This window comes from Amphibalanus amphitrite, unplaced genomic scaffold (genome assembly GCF_019059575.1).
Source record: "Amphibalanus amphitrite isolate SeventyFive unplaced genomic scaffold, NRLGWU_Aamphi_draft 000792F_arrow, whole genome shotgun sequence".
NCBI classification, from domain to species: domain Eukaryota; kingdom Metazoa; phylum Arthropoda; class Thecostraca; order Balanomorpha; family Balanidae; genus Amphibalanus; species Amphibalanus amphitrite.
In genome coordinates, this window is record NW_024882286.1 from 324,093 (window position 1) to 339,491 (window position 15,399).

At 48.5% G+C, this 15,399-nt stretch overlaps 2 protein-coding genes across 3 annotated transcripts in view; one reads left to right on the forward strand and one right to left on the reverse strand.

Annotated features, from left to right (window-relative positions):
• Window positions 1-5,937, forward strand: part of LOC122366248 (transcription termination factor 2-like) — a 47,545-nt gene extending 41,608 nt beyond the window's left edge. The window contains exons 14-18 of the mRNA XM_043338255.1: window positions 433-551; window positions 1,380-1,559; window positions 1,772-1,984; window positions 2,405-2,562; window positions 5,298-5,937. Of these exons, the coding sequence (XP_043194190.1) occupies window positions 433-551; window positions 1,380-1,559; window positions 1,772-1,984; window positions 2,405-2,562; window positions 5,298-5,448 (821 nt within the window). The 3' untranslated portion in view covers window positions 5,449-5,937. The remainder of the gene's footprint in view (window positions 1-432; window positions 552-1,379; window positions 1,560-1,771; window positions 1,985-2,404; window positions 2,563-5,297) is intronic.
• A 208-nt stretch (window positions 5,938-6,145) lies between these two features.
• On the reverse strand, window positions 6,146-13,189 carry LOC122366232 (barrier-to-autointegration factor-like). Of its 2 annotated transcripts, none has more exons than XM_043338226.1 (2): window positions 13,031-13,189; window positions 6,146-6,721 (listed from the first exon to the last, which is right to left on the reverse strand). In XM_043338226.1, exon 2 carries the CDS (start codon window positions 6,575-6,577, stop codon window positions 6,305-6,307), a length of 273 nt encoding a protein of 90 aa, XP_043194161.1. In that variant the 5' UTR covers window positions 6,578-6,721; window positions 13,031-13,189; the 3' UTR covers window positions 6,146-6,304. The 2 variants fall into 2 exon arrangements, with proteins under 2 accessions (XP_043194161.1, XP_043194162.1); XM_043338227.1 differs by lacking the exon at window positions 13,031-13,189 and adding an exon at window positions 10,019-10,055.
• Window positions 13,190-15,399: the final 2,210 nt, after the last annotated feature.

Consider the following 15,399-nt stretch of genomic DNA (forward strand, 5'->3'; position numbering starts at 1 on the left):
GAGCGGCTCGACAGCCCACGTCACGGCCTCCTATCCGCACAAATACAATAACACAGGCGCGGCAACGCACACGAACCGAAACAAACGCACAGGCACAGACACCGGGTTTTCCCAGTCCCGCCCGAGCAGGATATGCGCAGAGGCAGCAGAGTGAAACCATACGCCGCCGCCCAAAGTTAATTATGATTAACTTCCGGTAGTTTCAGATTGATTTCCTTTTTGCGTTAAGAGTTAGCACCAGTTCAACGAAAAGGTGAAATGATCCGGCCTGTTTCATGAGGAACCTAATTGCATCTGGTGCTGTGACGTTTGATGTCGCTTTGATATGTGAGGCTGTGATGTTACGTGACGCGCTGTTACGTTGGTAACGTTTGGTGACGGTTATGTGACGTATGATGTCACTGACGTGACGTTTGCCGCCGATGTTTGCAGGCGGCTCGGAGGGCGGTCCGTCGGGCCTCGGTCAGAAGGGCAGCATCAAGCAGCACCACCTGCTGGTGCAGCTGCTGCGACTGAGGCAGATCTGCTGCCACCCGGCGCTGGCCAAAACGGTACGGGTCGGTCGGGGATATTGCTCAGTTCAGCTCAGATGCTGTAGTTCGGCACGCATGATGGCGTACAAAGGATAGCTCTAAAATCCTGCCTGAGCTGCTACCTATTTTCGGCTTTCCGTGTCATTCTATCGTTCTCATCGCCTGCCATTCGAAAACTACATTCGTTTGTACGCAGTATGTGTCATGCCCCTTTTGTTACGGTTATGGCTCAGTCATATCGTTACTTTTGCAGACCTCGCGTCATTTTTCCCTTCTTCGCTGTCCGCAACCCTCTTCGCTCTTCTTCGGAACCCCTTCTCCGTTCCGCTTGGTACCCATTTCCGTTCCAGCTGCTGTCCTACTGATCCCCCACCCGATCCCCCACCCCTCCCCCGATCAGCGACCCGTGATACCGTATCACGGGACTGTCGTACCGTGCCTCGGCCCATCCGGCCGATACCCATCAGCCAATAGCGCCCCCCGCCCTAACGAGACAGCCATGGTGGGAGAACGCGGCCATCTGCTGTGTAGGTCACGAACACGAGTGGAGGGCGGGTCTGGTCCCTCCCTCTCCGAGAACTGTTTTCGAAACAGTGTCGTCTTCTGTAGCTCTCTGTCCAGAACTTTCTGCAGCTCTCTGTAACTCTTTTTGTGTCTGTTCGGCACTGCTCTGCCTCAGTTTCTCTCTGTTTGAAACTCTGCAGTCTTGCAGGCTTTTGAATTATGAGGCTGGTGATGGTCCTCCCTTGAATAAGGAACCCTCCCACCTGAGGTCAGGACTCCCCAAGTCGGCCTTCGTACCCTCTTCTCCCACCTACCGGACCAGTGACGTCACGACGCCGACAGGTGCTGACGTCATCGGACCGCGAGTCGGCCGGCGTGGATGTGGAAGACGAGGCAGCTGAACTGGAGGAGAGGCTTCTTGGCCTCAGTCTGTCCGAGGCGCCGGCCAAGGAGGCGGCTGAAGAGAAGAGCGTGCTCACCGCCGACAACCCCGTCTTCGGCCGGGACTGGCGCAGCGCCAAGGTGGGGACGGGGGAGGTGGTGATGATGATGATGATCATGATGATGATGATGATGATGATGATGATGATGATGATGATGATGACGGCGTTGATGTGGTTGATTGTGATGCTTATGATGATGATGATGATAGTGACGGTGATGATTACGCTGAAGATGATAACGTTGCTGATGATGATGACCCTGTCGTTGACGCTGCCGTCCTCCTCCGACAGCTGCGCCGCCTGATGGAGGAAGTGCGCGCCATCGTGGACGCCGGAGATGAGAGAGTTGTCGTCGTCTCACAGTGGACCTCGATGCTCGACATCGTGCGAGAGCACTTGTCTGAGGCCCGTGTCGCCTCCTGTACCATCTCCGGCGCGGTCAAGATGTCCGAGAGGCAGCAGCTGATCGAAGCGTTCAATGGAACGTCGCGTCGGGGACCGCGGGTGAGCAACTGATGGCGGGTGGGTGTGAGTGGGGGAATCAGAGGGCCTCCGCAGAATGGTTGAGGCTAGGGCTCGGCCTTCTTATGTGAAGGTTAAACAGCGCTAAACTGTATCCTCATTACTGAGTCGTTGGAGCAGTGCATGTCTTATAAGAGGACTGCGGTTCTACGGTCAGTGAGTGCTGTGGTTCTACGCAGTGTTATATGCCTTATCCGGATGCCTATGGGATGTTGCTACCGGCTACGTTTGCCTCCTGTTGTTGTTGCGACACTGTAATGCGTCGTTATCTACGTATGTGTTCATTTGATGTTACCTGGTAGCACTGCTGCTCTGCCGTTGTCGGACGGGCGAATAAGGCAGAGTGGCCCGTAGTGGCCACTGGCCATCCCTGTGACGTGTGGTTCCGTGTTTGTCCGCCAGGTGATGCTGCTGTCGCTGCTGGCCGGCGGCGTAGGCCTGAACCTGGTCGGTGGGAACCATTTGTTCATACTGGACCCGCACTGGAATCCCCAGTTGGAGGAGCAGGCGGGAGACCGTATCTACCGCGTGGGCCAGCGGAGGGACGTGTTCATACACAGGTGCGTGATGGATGGGAAAAGCGTGGGGGCCGGGATTGGGACGCTGTGGGTTGTGGGACTGGGTACTTTGAATTTTGGGGCCCAGACGTCCATGGGAATGTGTGGAATGTGGATATACATACATATGTGGGCTTGGTGCATGGTCTCTTGGATCGCGCTTTATGGCGTAGAGGTCGGGTGGCTGCCGTTCTCTGTAATTTGGTGATGACAGAAAAAGATTATGCACTCCGCTAAGCAATGAGCAATGAGCATGGCACTGCGACTGATCACGTTGGGCCAGGATGCTCTGGTTTTGGGTTTGAGTGGCTAGTGTTACAGAATTTCGAGCTCCATCAGAAGAGGTAATCTTGAACTCCATCGAACAAGATAGATAGTTATGTTAAGCGCGGAGCGTCGAATCTCGTAGTCGTATTACACCACTATTGCTAGCCTCAGTTTGATCGTCAAAGCGTTTCCGGGCAACATTTATCCACATGAAACAGACTTTGTCCAGCCAGAAATGTATGGGCCATCACTTATTTCAGACGTCCTATGAAATTTTCACCTGCCGGCTCGCATAAAGTTTGTGGTAATGAATTGTCGTCACCGCAATATGACTGCCCGAAAGTTCGCTCGTGGCCTAATGACCTGCCAACGTGAATCTTATCTAATGAGGAGTCATGTGGTAGTTGGCTGCTGTATCAGTGGGGTCAGAATAACACTGGCGGTGAAGGGACTCTGGGATCGGCAGTCAGCTGCACGGCGCCGCTGTGACGTCACCATCGCTCTGGTGACGTCACTGACCGACACGGCAGATATTTAGCGATGATTCAGATTGGAGGGCCGCGGGATGGAATAGCGGGTGAGGTGAGCGAGCCTACGGTAAATTCATCTGCTCGGGCATGGCTTGCAGATGTGTTTGTGAATGTCTAGACCACAGTGAATGGTCTCGCTGTCATGTCGAATGGGAAGGAGATGTCCAGAAACTGAGCAGCAAGCTGTGTTTTCTCTTTTATAAGGGCTGCTCCGACTCACATCCAGATCGATTTCCGTCAGACTTCGTGGCCACCAAGAGGGCCTTGTGTTTTATGGAGTCTCCTTAATTTTCTTTTCCGTTCCGAATTCTTAAGTACCCTGTTGACCTTAGATAGTTTTATCCAGTCGACATCATCGTTCATGTTCACTTAACGCCACCAAAGTAGGCAGAATGCTGTCCTTCTGTCGGACGCTAGTCACGCTGGTATCTCTCGGAACGGGCTGGGCGACGCTGACGTACCTACGTCACGCTGTCGCGACTCTCCCCGGCGCCTGGTACTTTCGGTCCGGGACTTTCCGCCGCGGATCCCTTATCCCTTCTCAGCGGGAGACGGGACTGCAGCAGCTGGAACCGGAAGTCCATGATATACAGATCTCGGAACCTCGGCCTGCAAGGCAGCCGTCTACAGAGAGTGAACATTTGCTCTTTGCACACTCTACATCGGGCAACACGAATGACTAACGACCATTTTCTCTGTGGGAATCAGCATTGGACAATGAGTGTCCCAACTGTCCCACATACAGTGACTGCTGTGCTTCTTATTGACTCTCTCAATCTGTTCGCGTCAGGATCCGAACCGGGCCCATCCTCTCGGCCGCATCGTCCCAGATATTTGTAGTGGTCACCTACTGGATGACGACTCATTCTGGCTACTTCCGACACCGTAGCTAACCGGGCAGGTCATCTTTCTTGTGACGTACTCACTACTCGCACTAATCAAACGTTTTCATATTTCTTTTGCCAGTAAGCAACTGCAGGTGTCCACTTTTTCACTTTGCGTTTTTAATGAACCACTGACGCCACAGGGTTATCCGAAAATTGAGCTAGAATACATTTGTGCTTGGAGAAGTCTTGGTCTGTCGCTCGCTCATTTAACCCGGCGGCCGCTGGGACTCCGCGCCACCCGCCGGCCGCGGGGGGGGGGGGGCATATACATAGTTCCCCACTTTACTTATGCGACGATATCGTCGCCAACGCAAAGAGATAGAGAAGCGAAACTTTGCACACATCTTTCTGAATACCTAGCCGAGGTTGTGTCCAAATTTGGTGTCGATCCCATTTGAAGTGACGTCACAGTGACGTCAGAAGTCAAATTATAGATTTGCGGCTCTCAGTTTCCTCACGATATATCCGATATGTGAGACCGAATATAAGCGACTGATTATTGGTCAGGAACTAGTTGGAAGTGTACTTAGATGTTTTAGGATGACAGACAGCCGTTTACAGTTGTTTACAGTTAGTTTCATGCTCAGCGACATCAGAAACGGTTCATATCGGAAAACGACAAAACTTTGTGACGTCACTGTGACGTCATCTTAGGTGTTACAACCACCAAAATTTCCGCAAACCTTGCCTAGGTATTCATTTGAAGCTATGCCACGTTTCACGTTCGTAGCTCATCCGGTTTCGGAGATATTCCTTAAAACGTAAAGGGGGGGGCAACTTTATGCCCCCCCCCCCCTTCCCAGCGGCTCGTGGGTTAACAATACGGCATGTTTTCAGATGAAAGATAGCGTTTGGTCTGTCTGTCTCCGTTCCCTCTGCCCGGTTGACACCACCGACCTGCCGCTGTCTCTAGGATCTCTATATCTATGATCCTTTTGTCCGTTTGACACCACCGACCTGCCCGCCGTGGGCAGAAGTCTCTCTGTCTGCGTGCCCCATTCGTACACCACTGATCTGTCGCCACCACCACCACTGACCTGACCTGTTTTGGCAGGTTTGTCTGCAAGGACACTCTGGAGGAGCGAATCGTGGAGCTTCAGCAGAAGAAGCTGAACATCGCGCACGGCGTGCTCTCGGGAAATAAGCAGGCTGCCTCCAACCGGCTGACAATGAGTGACTTGAAGACGCTCTTCAACGTTCAGTGAGCGGAGCAGCAGGGTCGTCAGTCGGGCCAATAGAGTGGCGCGGAGAGAGTAATAGGTGAGGATCAGAGCGGGCGCGGGTCTCGTGGATAGAACCCGGCACTGTTACATCTGAGACGTGGTGATGCAGCGTCATGCCGGTGACTTGGTAGAGGCGAGGCTATGCCCCGTCGTTGTTGTGTCTTGGCCGAGGCTGTGGTATCCAAGATTGCTACTATCAGCTAACTTTGTGGTATCAGCTAGCTTTGTTACCTACCTGAGGAGTAATAAGATGCTGCGTTGGGCATTGTGACCATTATTCATCGAGGCAGTTTAGTTTTCACTAAGAGAATGGCGGAACGTGTGTCGTGTAAACGGCGGGCTGCAATGCAGTGGTGTCCTTGAATTTTATCGCTAGGCCATTTTTGCAGTCGTAGTGAAACTGTTATTTGCAAATGTACATCGAAATATAAATATGTAAATTTGTAGAAAATATACGCCAGGTTACGGTAACTGCAGTGTGCCGTGGTATGGACGGATGAGGTAGTTGACCATGGATGAGGATGTTCCTCTACCGCCTGTGTTGAGCTGGTGGTGAAACCCCGCGCGGTGAAACCCCGCCACGTCATCGTAACATGGCTCACTGTCTACCGTCTGGTGTGGTTGTGTTCTGTAGACAGTCAACGGCACTTGCCTGTTCGGTCCAACCAGCTACCATTGCTACAAAATCAGTACCATATATTTAGCTTACAATCAGACTTATAACTATACATGGGTGACCTGAAAACCGACGCTCAAATCACTGCGATGACACTTTGTCGTAAGTTTAGTGTTCGGAAGGCGCTTAAACGTCGTCGCCGCAGCAGCGTCCGTTCCATCGCTACAGGAACTGCTGACACCAGTCGTGCAGTGCCTGGTAACAGTCGGCGGCCTGGCCATCGTTACAGTGCGAGGCACTCTGCAGCCAGGACACGAACGGCTCGCGACTCTGACCGAGCACCAGGAACTGGCCGAGCACCATGTTGGCGCGCGGGTAGCCCTGGGCCACCAGTTTTCCGGCCGCCTTCTCACCAATTCCCGGCAGAGAGCTCGTCGGCTTGTCCCTCATCGGGCCGCTCACAAAGTCAGTGTGCTTACGCGTTCTAGAGGCCATGGCTGCACCCGGGTCGCTGCCACAAGCTGGTGATCCCCGCGGTTGTTGATGTTTGAGGTGCTGGTTTGCGCAGTCGGTTCGCGCGGTCCGCTATGCTGATTGACGCTCTTGGAAGCTTTGGGAGCAGAGCCACCCAGAGTCAGTCTGTGAGAGAGAGAGAGAGAGAGAGAGAGAGAGAGAGAGAGAGAGAGAGAGAGAGAGAGAGAGAGAGAGAGAGAGAGAGAGAGAGAGAGAGAGAGAGAGAGAGAGAGAGAGAAGGGGAGGGGGATTCCCGCGTCAATCCACGAAGTTCCCCACATTCATTGAGCAGCTCACCTTACGCTTTCTGTCTTGGGACTCGAAAGATAGTACTGTACCGTTGACTACAGAATGGTGTTCCACTTTACGCAGGCAATCAGTTGCCTGAAGTGGTAGGCTGTGTCGCATCACACTGGATGCGTTCACAGTTTTATACTGTGACCCAAGGCTCAAAGTTCTTTATATGGTCATGTAGACAAAAGGCGGTGCTACAAAACTGCAATCTCCGATTTTCAAAATTTTGGGATTTTGACCCCCAAAAATTCAAAAAACTGATTTGTTAGAAAAACGCAAAAAATCCCATTTTTCCGAATTTCGAAAAAAACGGAATATATGTATATGATAGTCCCTGCGGTCTTCTATATACATACCAAATTTTAGATCGATACCTCCTTTTTTGGCCAAGTTATAGCGAAAAACTGTTCAAAATTGATGACGATGAATTGATGACTGAATTTTTGAACTCAATTTTTAGCAATTCTCGACCACGTAGCGCAAAACAAAGACCACCATTGAACTCCCCGTGACGAGCTGCATCGAATCGATACCCATTTTATGCAAAAATATCAACTTTGAAATGTGACCTAATTTCAGACCTGACCTTGACCTGACCTTGACCTGACCTTGACCTGATCCTGACCTGACCTTCACCAGGACAAAATCTAAACTGACCTCAAAGGCTGCCTGACCCACATAATCACATTTGGCATATAAAATGGACCATAAAACATGCATCACATGGTATTTTTATGTTGTGACCCTCAGTGACCTGACCTCTGTGACCTGACCTGGTATCAGTGACCTCAAATAACAAAATATGTGTTTGAAGAACATTTTCCCATCGATGATTTTCAATGAAATGCATTTTACTCGATTTTACAACGCATTTCTTGAAATGCCTGTAAACGGTGAAAATTCGACCTTTGACCTGACCTGTGACGTCATCGGTTTGACCTAGGTCAATGAAATTGGGTCACAAGGTAGTTCCCTGTTGGGGCTATCCAACACCGTTTGCCGCTTGTCGCTATGTTGCGTGGTTCTCGAGATCTTAGGAGAGGGGCAAATTGCCCCCCCCCCCCCATGCAGGGCGCGTTGCTCGGCAGACCCCAACGCGGGTTAACTGTATAGTCGACTAAAGAATGATGTCCCACTCCTCAGACGCTATCAGTTGACCGGAGCGCTAAGTTGTGCCGTTTATCACGCAATTAAGCGTGTCGATTGTGAGCATTGGGACAAAGCTATAATTTGTGAACCCAGCCCGTGTGATGCGGCACAGCCTACCACTCCAGGCAAATAATTGCCTGTGAAAAGTGGAACATCATTCTGTAGTCGACTATACAATTATACATGCCTAATTACATACATACATACATACATACATACATACATACATAGGTACGTCGCTTCACGACAGGATTAGGTACCCAATACCGTCGGTCGCCGGACTTTGCTAAGAGCTATGCATCTTCGCCCAGGGGAGAGGGGGGAGGTGAAACGCCGTTTCGTCCCTGATTTAACTAGAACGTTGTAGAAAAAAAAAACGAGTGTGTGTGCCATTACGAGAGGCAGCGACTGGTAGGTACTAGGTACTCAATTTTAAGGACTCAGACCAACCAGTGAACCCGGAACAGGTAGCCTCTGAGATCAGGTCAAATACCCCAAGGTATGAGTTCAGTTTTGGTGAATAACGTCGCCAAAAGTGGTCGCAGTGCCGCGATTTCTGCACCATTGTGTTCGCCATACTAGGGCTCCTCGAATAGTTACGTTTTGCCTCGGAATGGTCAACTTGGGGTGTTGACCTCAGATCAAGGCCAGGTCAAAGCCGCACGGGTCGCGAAGATGGTGGGAGGCCATATTGCAGATCACTGAATTCTGCAGGTCTTCCAGAGTCCATTGGTGATATATCCGACTCGCTAGCTAGCTTTGATAGGAAGTTTTTGACGAAAAACTCCGAAGACCTTAGTGGTGTCATGTATGACGTCATGCAAGGTTAAAAAATGCACAATTCAAGCATCGGGCCTTGCAAGGAGCTTATTAAATCAACATGTCATGTGCTTTAGATGGACCCAGATCATTTTCGGCGCCAAAATCACAGCTTCAATTTTACCCCATCATGACTGATGCCTATTGTGAGGCCAGTGTGGTCACGTCACCGATTCTTGACCTCAAGTGACCCTTATGAAAAAGCATATAGGATCTCTAAGTTTAGAGGACTCGGAAGCCTTCTAGGTATGAACTTCCTGTAAGCTTCATCTATGTAAATTTCACATAGAAAGATTCCCTGGGACTCAAGGTAATATGAAGTCGGGGCATAAACCGTGTTGCGGTTCATTTTTGACGTCAAAGTCAGGTCAGTGAACTGACCCGACCTGAGAATGATGTAGATGTCACTAAATATTGCTTGACTTAAATGACAGACATTTCAATGTTCAACCAAGGCTGATGGGCATTGGAGGGGAACCATGGGGTGGTCATTGACTACAACAGATGGTGAAGCAGCAGATACACCAGCATGGATTCCAACAGGGGAAATCATGCCAAACCAATCTACTGGAGACATTCGAAAATTGACGCCCCGATCGACGCCCCGAAAATATTGACACATTCAATATTCGAAATATTGACACAGTGGCTTTGCAACTCTGCTACATCTTTGTCACTCGAAATTTCATGAAACAACTTTGTGTCATCAGCGAAAAGCTTGCATTTACTTCTGATCATCTTGGGAATTTCATTTATATAAATAACAAATAAGGTCGGTCCCAACACCGATCCTTGGGGCACTCCGCTGGTAACTGCTGTCCACGAAGATGTACTACTGCCCACTGCAACTTGCTGTGGAAGGCCGCAATGATAACACCAATTTACAAGCAGGGTAGCAAACTCAAGGCTGAAAACTACCGACCGGTGAGCTTGACGAGTCAAGCGTGCAAGGTCCTTTCAATATTTGTTTTCTCTTTTGGCGGAAACACGGTCTCGACTTCCCCTCCTCGGGGCATTGGGGCCAGAGAGAAGCCGGACGGGTCTGTCCGCCTCATACTTGATCTTTCACAGCCGGACGGCCACAGTGTCAACTCCCGCATTGACCGGTCCGAGTTCACTGTCCAATACGCAACCATAGACCAGGCCATTCTTCGCAATCACGAGAAAACTGTCCGGGCCCAAGGGGTTCGTACCACGCCTCTCCCTCCCCTCGGACGGAGAGGGAATGGACTGAGCCGTGACAAGTGATAGGTAGGTATATGGCGGTGGTTGATAATGTCTATCTGTGCAACCACTGAATCATACCTCATGCTAGGTGGTCTGTTAGTCATTGTTCATTGTTCATGTGTATTAGACGATAACCCGATATCGGTTGGACTATTTCCGGCTTCGCGAGGTGCCTGCTTAGAGATCGAGTCAAACCACTCTCAAGTTCTCAACGAAGGTGTCGTTTTTTTCTATTCAGTGTCTGCGACCTAGGGTCAGATCAAATTTGCGACATCAAGGCAAAAAGATTCAACGTAGTTGGACAAAAGAAACAGAATATTGTCAAAAAAACGTCGATCTAGGACGTAGGACCTACGACCTATTGAGACGAAGTTGTTTATCAAAAAGCGGACCCCGACCCTGGAACCTTGAACTCACCTCAGAGGTCAACAGTTGACCCGAAAACTTCAAACGATGAAGATATTGAATATTTATTTATACCAATGAAAACATCTTGGATGCCTTTAGCTCAACAGTAGGTAGGTACAGATCAGCTGTTATTGCTCTAGGCAGCTTGACTTTTTTAGTCAGATGACCTTGCACTATATAAGGTCACATTTCAATATGCCCTTGAAATAAATCATGGTTTTGCTACGCATCTTGACGTGTGAAACACAGTGGTGACAACATAATTTCCGTACAAGCCTTATGTTATTTCATAAAAATTCAACGACATTGCTGACACTTTTGACATGTTTTGCTCTATGGAAGTTGACGTGAGGACATTTTTGCGAAACTATTTTAGAAAGTTGCGATTTGAATTCTGACCACAGTTACGGCATACCATTACCGACTTTGCAGCAGGATGAGTCATCGAAACACTTCGGTCATTTTTTGGGTCAGGTTAAAAGTCAGGTCACCAGAGGTCATCAAAGGTCAAATGTAGTCCATTTCAACAATTAGGTATGGAAACTGCGAACGGCTAACTCGGAAACCAATAGAGCTACAGCGCCGCGGAAAAGCGCATTCGATAGCCCTTTTACAGACCTTCCTGAGTATTGTCCTCAGATCTGACCTCAGGTCAACGGTTTAGCCTCCAGAGGGCAAAAACTAAAAATATCAGTTTTCACGAAAACTGTTTTTCGGTAATAACTTTTGACGTAAGAGAGCCATGACATTACTTTTAGCAGCATCGTGTTCTTCTCGTCAAGACGCGTCGAACGAACTATTTGTTTATCTTGAAATGCCATTTTTAAAATTTGACCTCAGGTCAAGGTCATGACCTGACCGGAAAGGGTCATGTTGCATATCAGTCGATCCGTATCCGCGAGCTGAATACATCTGGCGTGTTTTCATCGCTCTAACACGTCTTAATCAAAAGTTATAGCCAAACATTTGCTAGTGACCGTTCATGACCTGAGATGACCTCAGGGGCACACAGAGGGGTCACAGGTGCATTTTTCCGATTCAGTGCATCATGTTTACCTATGAACAGATGTTTGAGAGGGTTTTGATTACCATTCGTCCAAAAGAGGCGCATTTCAATTTCCTCCCATTGGATAGGTCGCAAAACTGACCTGACCTTAGGTCACCGATATCAATATTCCGAGATAAACATTTCGTACATACTGTTACTCTTATCAATCGCTGAAAGTGTCAAGGCGATCGTTCAGTCGGTGTAGCTATGACGAGGATTGAAACTTTTTCTGAGGTGAGGTCACTTGACGTGACCTGGTGACCTGACCTTGAGAGCCCTGGGTCTGAATTTTTTACAACATGTGTGGAAAAGATGCATGAAGAGGTGTGCCAAAAACCACAAGGGGGATGTTCAAAAAACCCCCGTCCCGGCGCGGGATATGGTCGTGTAGAGAAAAAAAACGGTGTTACAAAACTGCTATCTCGGATATTCAAAATTTTAAGATTTTGGCCCCCAAAAATAAAAAGATACTATTTTTTTATAGAATAGCAAAAAATAAAATCCCAAAGTTTTTTTCGAATTTCAAAAAAAAGAAATATACATGATAGTCTCGACTCTCTTCTATCTACATACCAAATTTTAGATCGATACCTCTTTTTTGGCCAAGTTATAGCGAAAAAAAAACTTCCAAATTGATGACGTTAAATTTTCGAACTCAATTTTTAGCAATTCTAGACCACGCAGCGCAAAGCAAAGACCACCATTAGACTCCCCGTGACGAGCTGCATCGAATCGATACCCATTTTATGCAAAAATATCAAGTTTGAAATTCGGCCTTATTTGACCTGACCTTGGCCTGACCTTCACCACCAGAACATCACCTTAACTGGCACCAAAGGCTGCCTGACCCACATAATTGCATTTGTCATGTAAAATGGATCATAAAACATGCATCACATGATATTTTCATATTTTGACCCTCTGTGACCTGACCTCTGTGACCTGACCTGGTATCAGTGAAGTGAGAAGTCAAGTAGTAAAATATGTGTTTAAGGGACAATTCCCCACCGATGATTTTCAATGACATGCATTTTGCTCGATTTTACAACGCATTTCTTGAAATACCTGTAAACGATGAAAATTCGACCTTTGATCTGATATGTGACGTCATCGGTTAGACCGAGGTCAATGAAATTGGTGCACAAGGTAGTTACCCGTTGGAGCCATCCAACGCCGTTTGCTGCTTGTCGCTATGTTGCGTGGTTCTCGAGATCTTAGGGGGGGGGGCCAAGATGCCCCCCCCCCATCATGGCGGGTTGCTCGGCAGACCCCATGAGCCGAGGGCGCGGGTTAAACTTATCAAAAAGTGTAACAACTAACGAAAACAATCCGCTGTGCTCATCGGCAAAGGGACGTTAAAGTCGGTACCTACCTACGTTTATTGTCGCCCAACTCAATGGAATGCAATGGAACTGTTGATATATGCATGAATCACGTAAGTAACTACTGGAAATGAAAACACAATCAACCAGCCAGTGAGACACACCCACCTCCCTGTTGTCGGTTCGGCTCCTCTGCGGCGCTCCGCTCAGCAGGCTGTCAGATGCGGCGGGGGGCCACTCGGAGGCTGCAGGGCGGAGCGTGTGCGGCGTGCCAGGCTCGGACTGAGCAGTCACGCTGCGGCCAGTGGAGGCGCCACAATCTGTGCCGATTGCACGCTGCCGGACCGGACGGACCACGGCCGTATCGCACCAACAGGGGGCCGCCAGAGCTGAGACCGGCGGACAGCGAACGGGGCCCCAACGTGTGGCGGCTCTGTCTCTTAACCCGCGCCTTCCGCGACTTCCGCGCCGGGCCGGGGGGGGGGATGTCTGAACCCCCTAACTCGGCTCCTTGGCCACGTAGCGACACACGGTAAGCGGCATTCGAAAGAGCGTCAAAAATAATGACGGAAACACTTCAGTCTTTTTTTGGGTCAGGTCAAAGGCCAGGTCGCCAGAGGTCATCAAAGGTCAAATGTAGGCCATTTAAACAATTTTGGAAACTGCCAACGGCTAACTCGGGAACCAATAGAGCTACAGCGCCGCGAAAAAGCGCATTTGATAGCCCTTTTACAGACCTTTCCGAGTATTGTTCTCAGATTTGACCTCAGGTCAACGGTTTAGCTTAGCCTCCAGCAGAGAGCAAAAACTGTAAAAATAGCCGTTTTCACCAAAAGCAGTTTTTCGGTAATAACTTTTGATTCAAGCAAGCCAGGACATTACTTTTGCCAGCATTGTATTCCTCTCGTCGAGACGCGTCGAATAACCTATTCGTTGACCTTGAAAGGTCATTTTGAAAATTTGACATCAGGTCTAGGTGATGACCTGAACGGAAAGGGTCATGTTGCATATCAGTCAATCCGTATCGTCGAGCTGAATATATCTGACGTGTTTTCATCGCTCTAGCACGTCTCTATCAAAAATTGTAGCCAAAAAAACTGCTGGTAACCGTTCATGACCTGAGATGACCTCAGGGGCACACAGAGGGGTCACAGGTGCATTTTTTCCGATTCAGTGTGTCATGTTTACCCATGATCCGATGTTTGAGAGGGTTCTGAGCACCATTCGTCCACAAGAGGCGCATTTCAATTTTCTTCCATTGACTTATAGGTAATAGAGAGGTCGCAAAATTGACCTGACCCTAGGTCACCGAATATCAAAATTCCCAGATATACATTTTGTACATACTGTTACTCTTATCAATCGCTGAAAGTTTCGAGGCGATCGTTCAGCCGTTGTAGCTCTGACGAGGATTGAAACTTTTTCTGAGGTGAGGTCACTTGACGTGACCTGGTGACCTGACCTTGAAAGCCCTGAACCTGAAATTTTCACAACATGTGCGGAAAAGAAAAGATGCATGAACAGGTTTCCGCGCCGCCGTTTTTGAAATATCTGCGAAAAACCGCATGGGGGGTGTTCAAATTGGGGAAAATCAGCTCGCTTACTTTTAAACTAAAACACGTCGGAATTTCCTAATATACCATGAGGGACTTCATATACGATCAACTTTGACTACCTTGAGACCTTTTTTGCTCTTGGGCAACTGTAAGGTCATGTGACGTCATCAAAGGTCACCAAAGGTTTTTTGCTAATAACTCCTTACAGGTTCGAGACACAGATGCGCGGATGGACTCATTGTGCTAAGCTCGTGAAGGCGCATCGAATAATATATATACGATGACCTTAGGTCACGTGACCTAAGGTCAACTTTTGACCTTGACCTTTCGATGTCAACATACATATGTTTCGCTGCGGATCAACGAGAGGATCACGATGGTGCTATTAGTTTGTTCCTAGCTGGGATATTGTTGAAAGTTATTCGAGAAAAACTTCATATATATGTAGTGCCGCTATTTTGACTTCCTTTTTGCCCCTGTGACGTCATCTTTGACCTAACCTGAAAATGACCGCAGTAAAATTTTTAGACCTTATCCGTGTGTACCCTGTACCGTTTACCGCTTGTCGCTATCTTGCTTTGTTCTCGAGATCTTGCTATCGCCCCCGCTCGTAATGATGGACAGGTCATAAAAATGACCTGACCTGAGGTCAACGCAGGGCGATAGCCACTTTTTTATTATCGCATATGAATGACAATTGATAAGGCTTTAATCGTCCTCAGACAAAATTGCAACTTTCAGTGGGGAAAATATCAAGGCCACTCTTCGAAAAATAGGTCGAAATTTCACGTGATCAAAAGTTCACAAATTGAAAATCCGAAATAGCCAAAATTTTTGTTGGTTAATTGTGAGTTGAACCATACAAAGTTTTTATCATAAAAAACCAATAGTTTCTGAGTTATAAGCCATCAAAGAAAGGGTTGCAGCGTGACCTCCAGGAATTGCCCGAGGCTATATCTCGGAAACCGTTGTTCGAAGAAA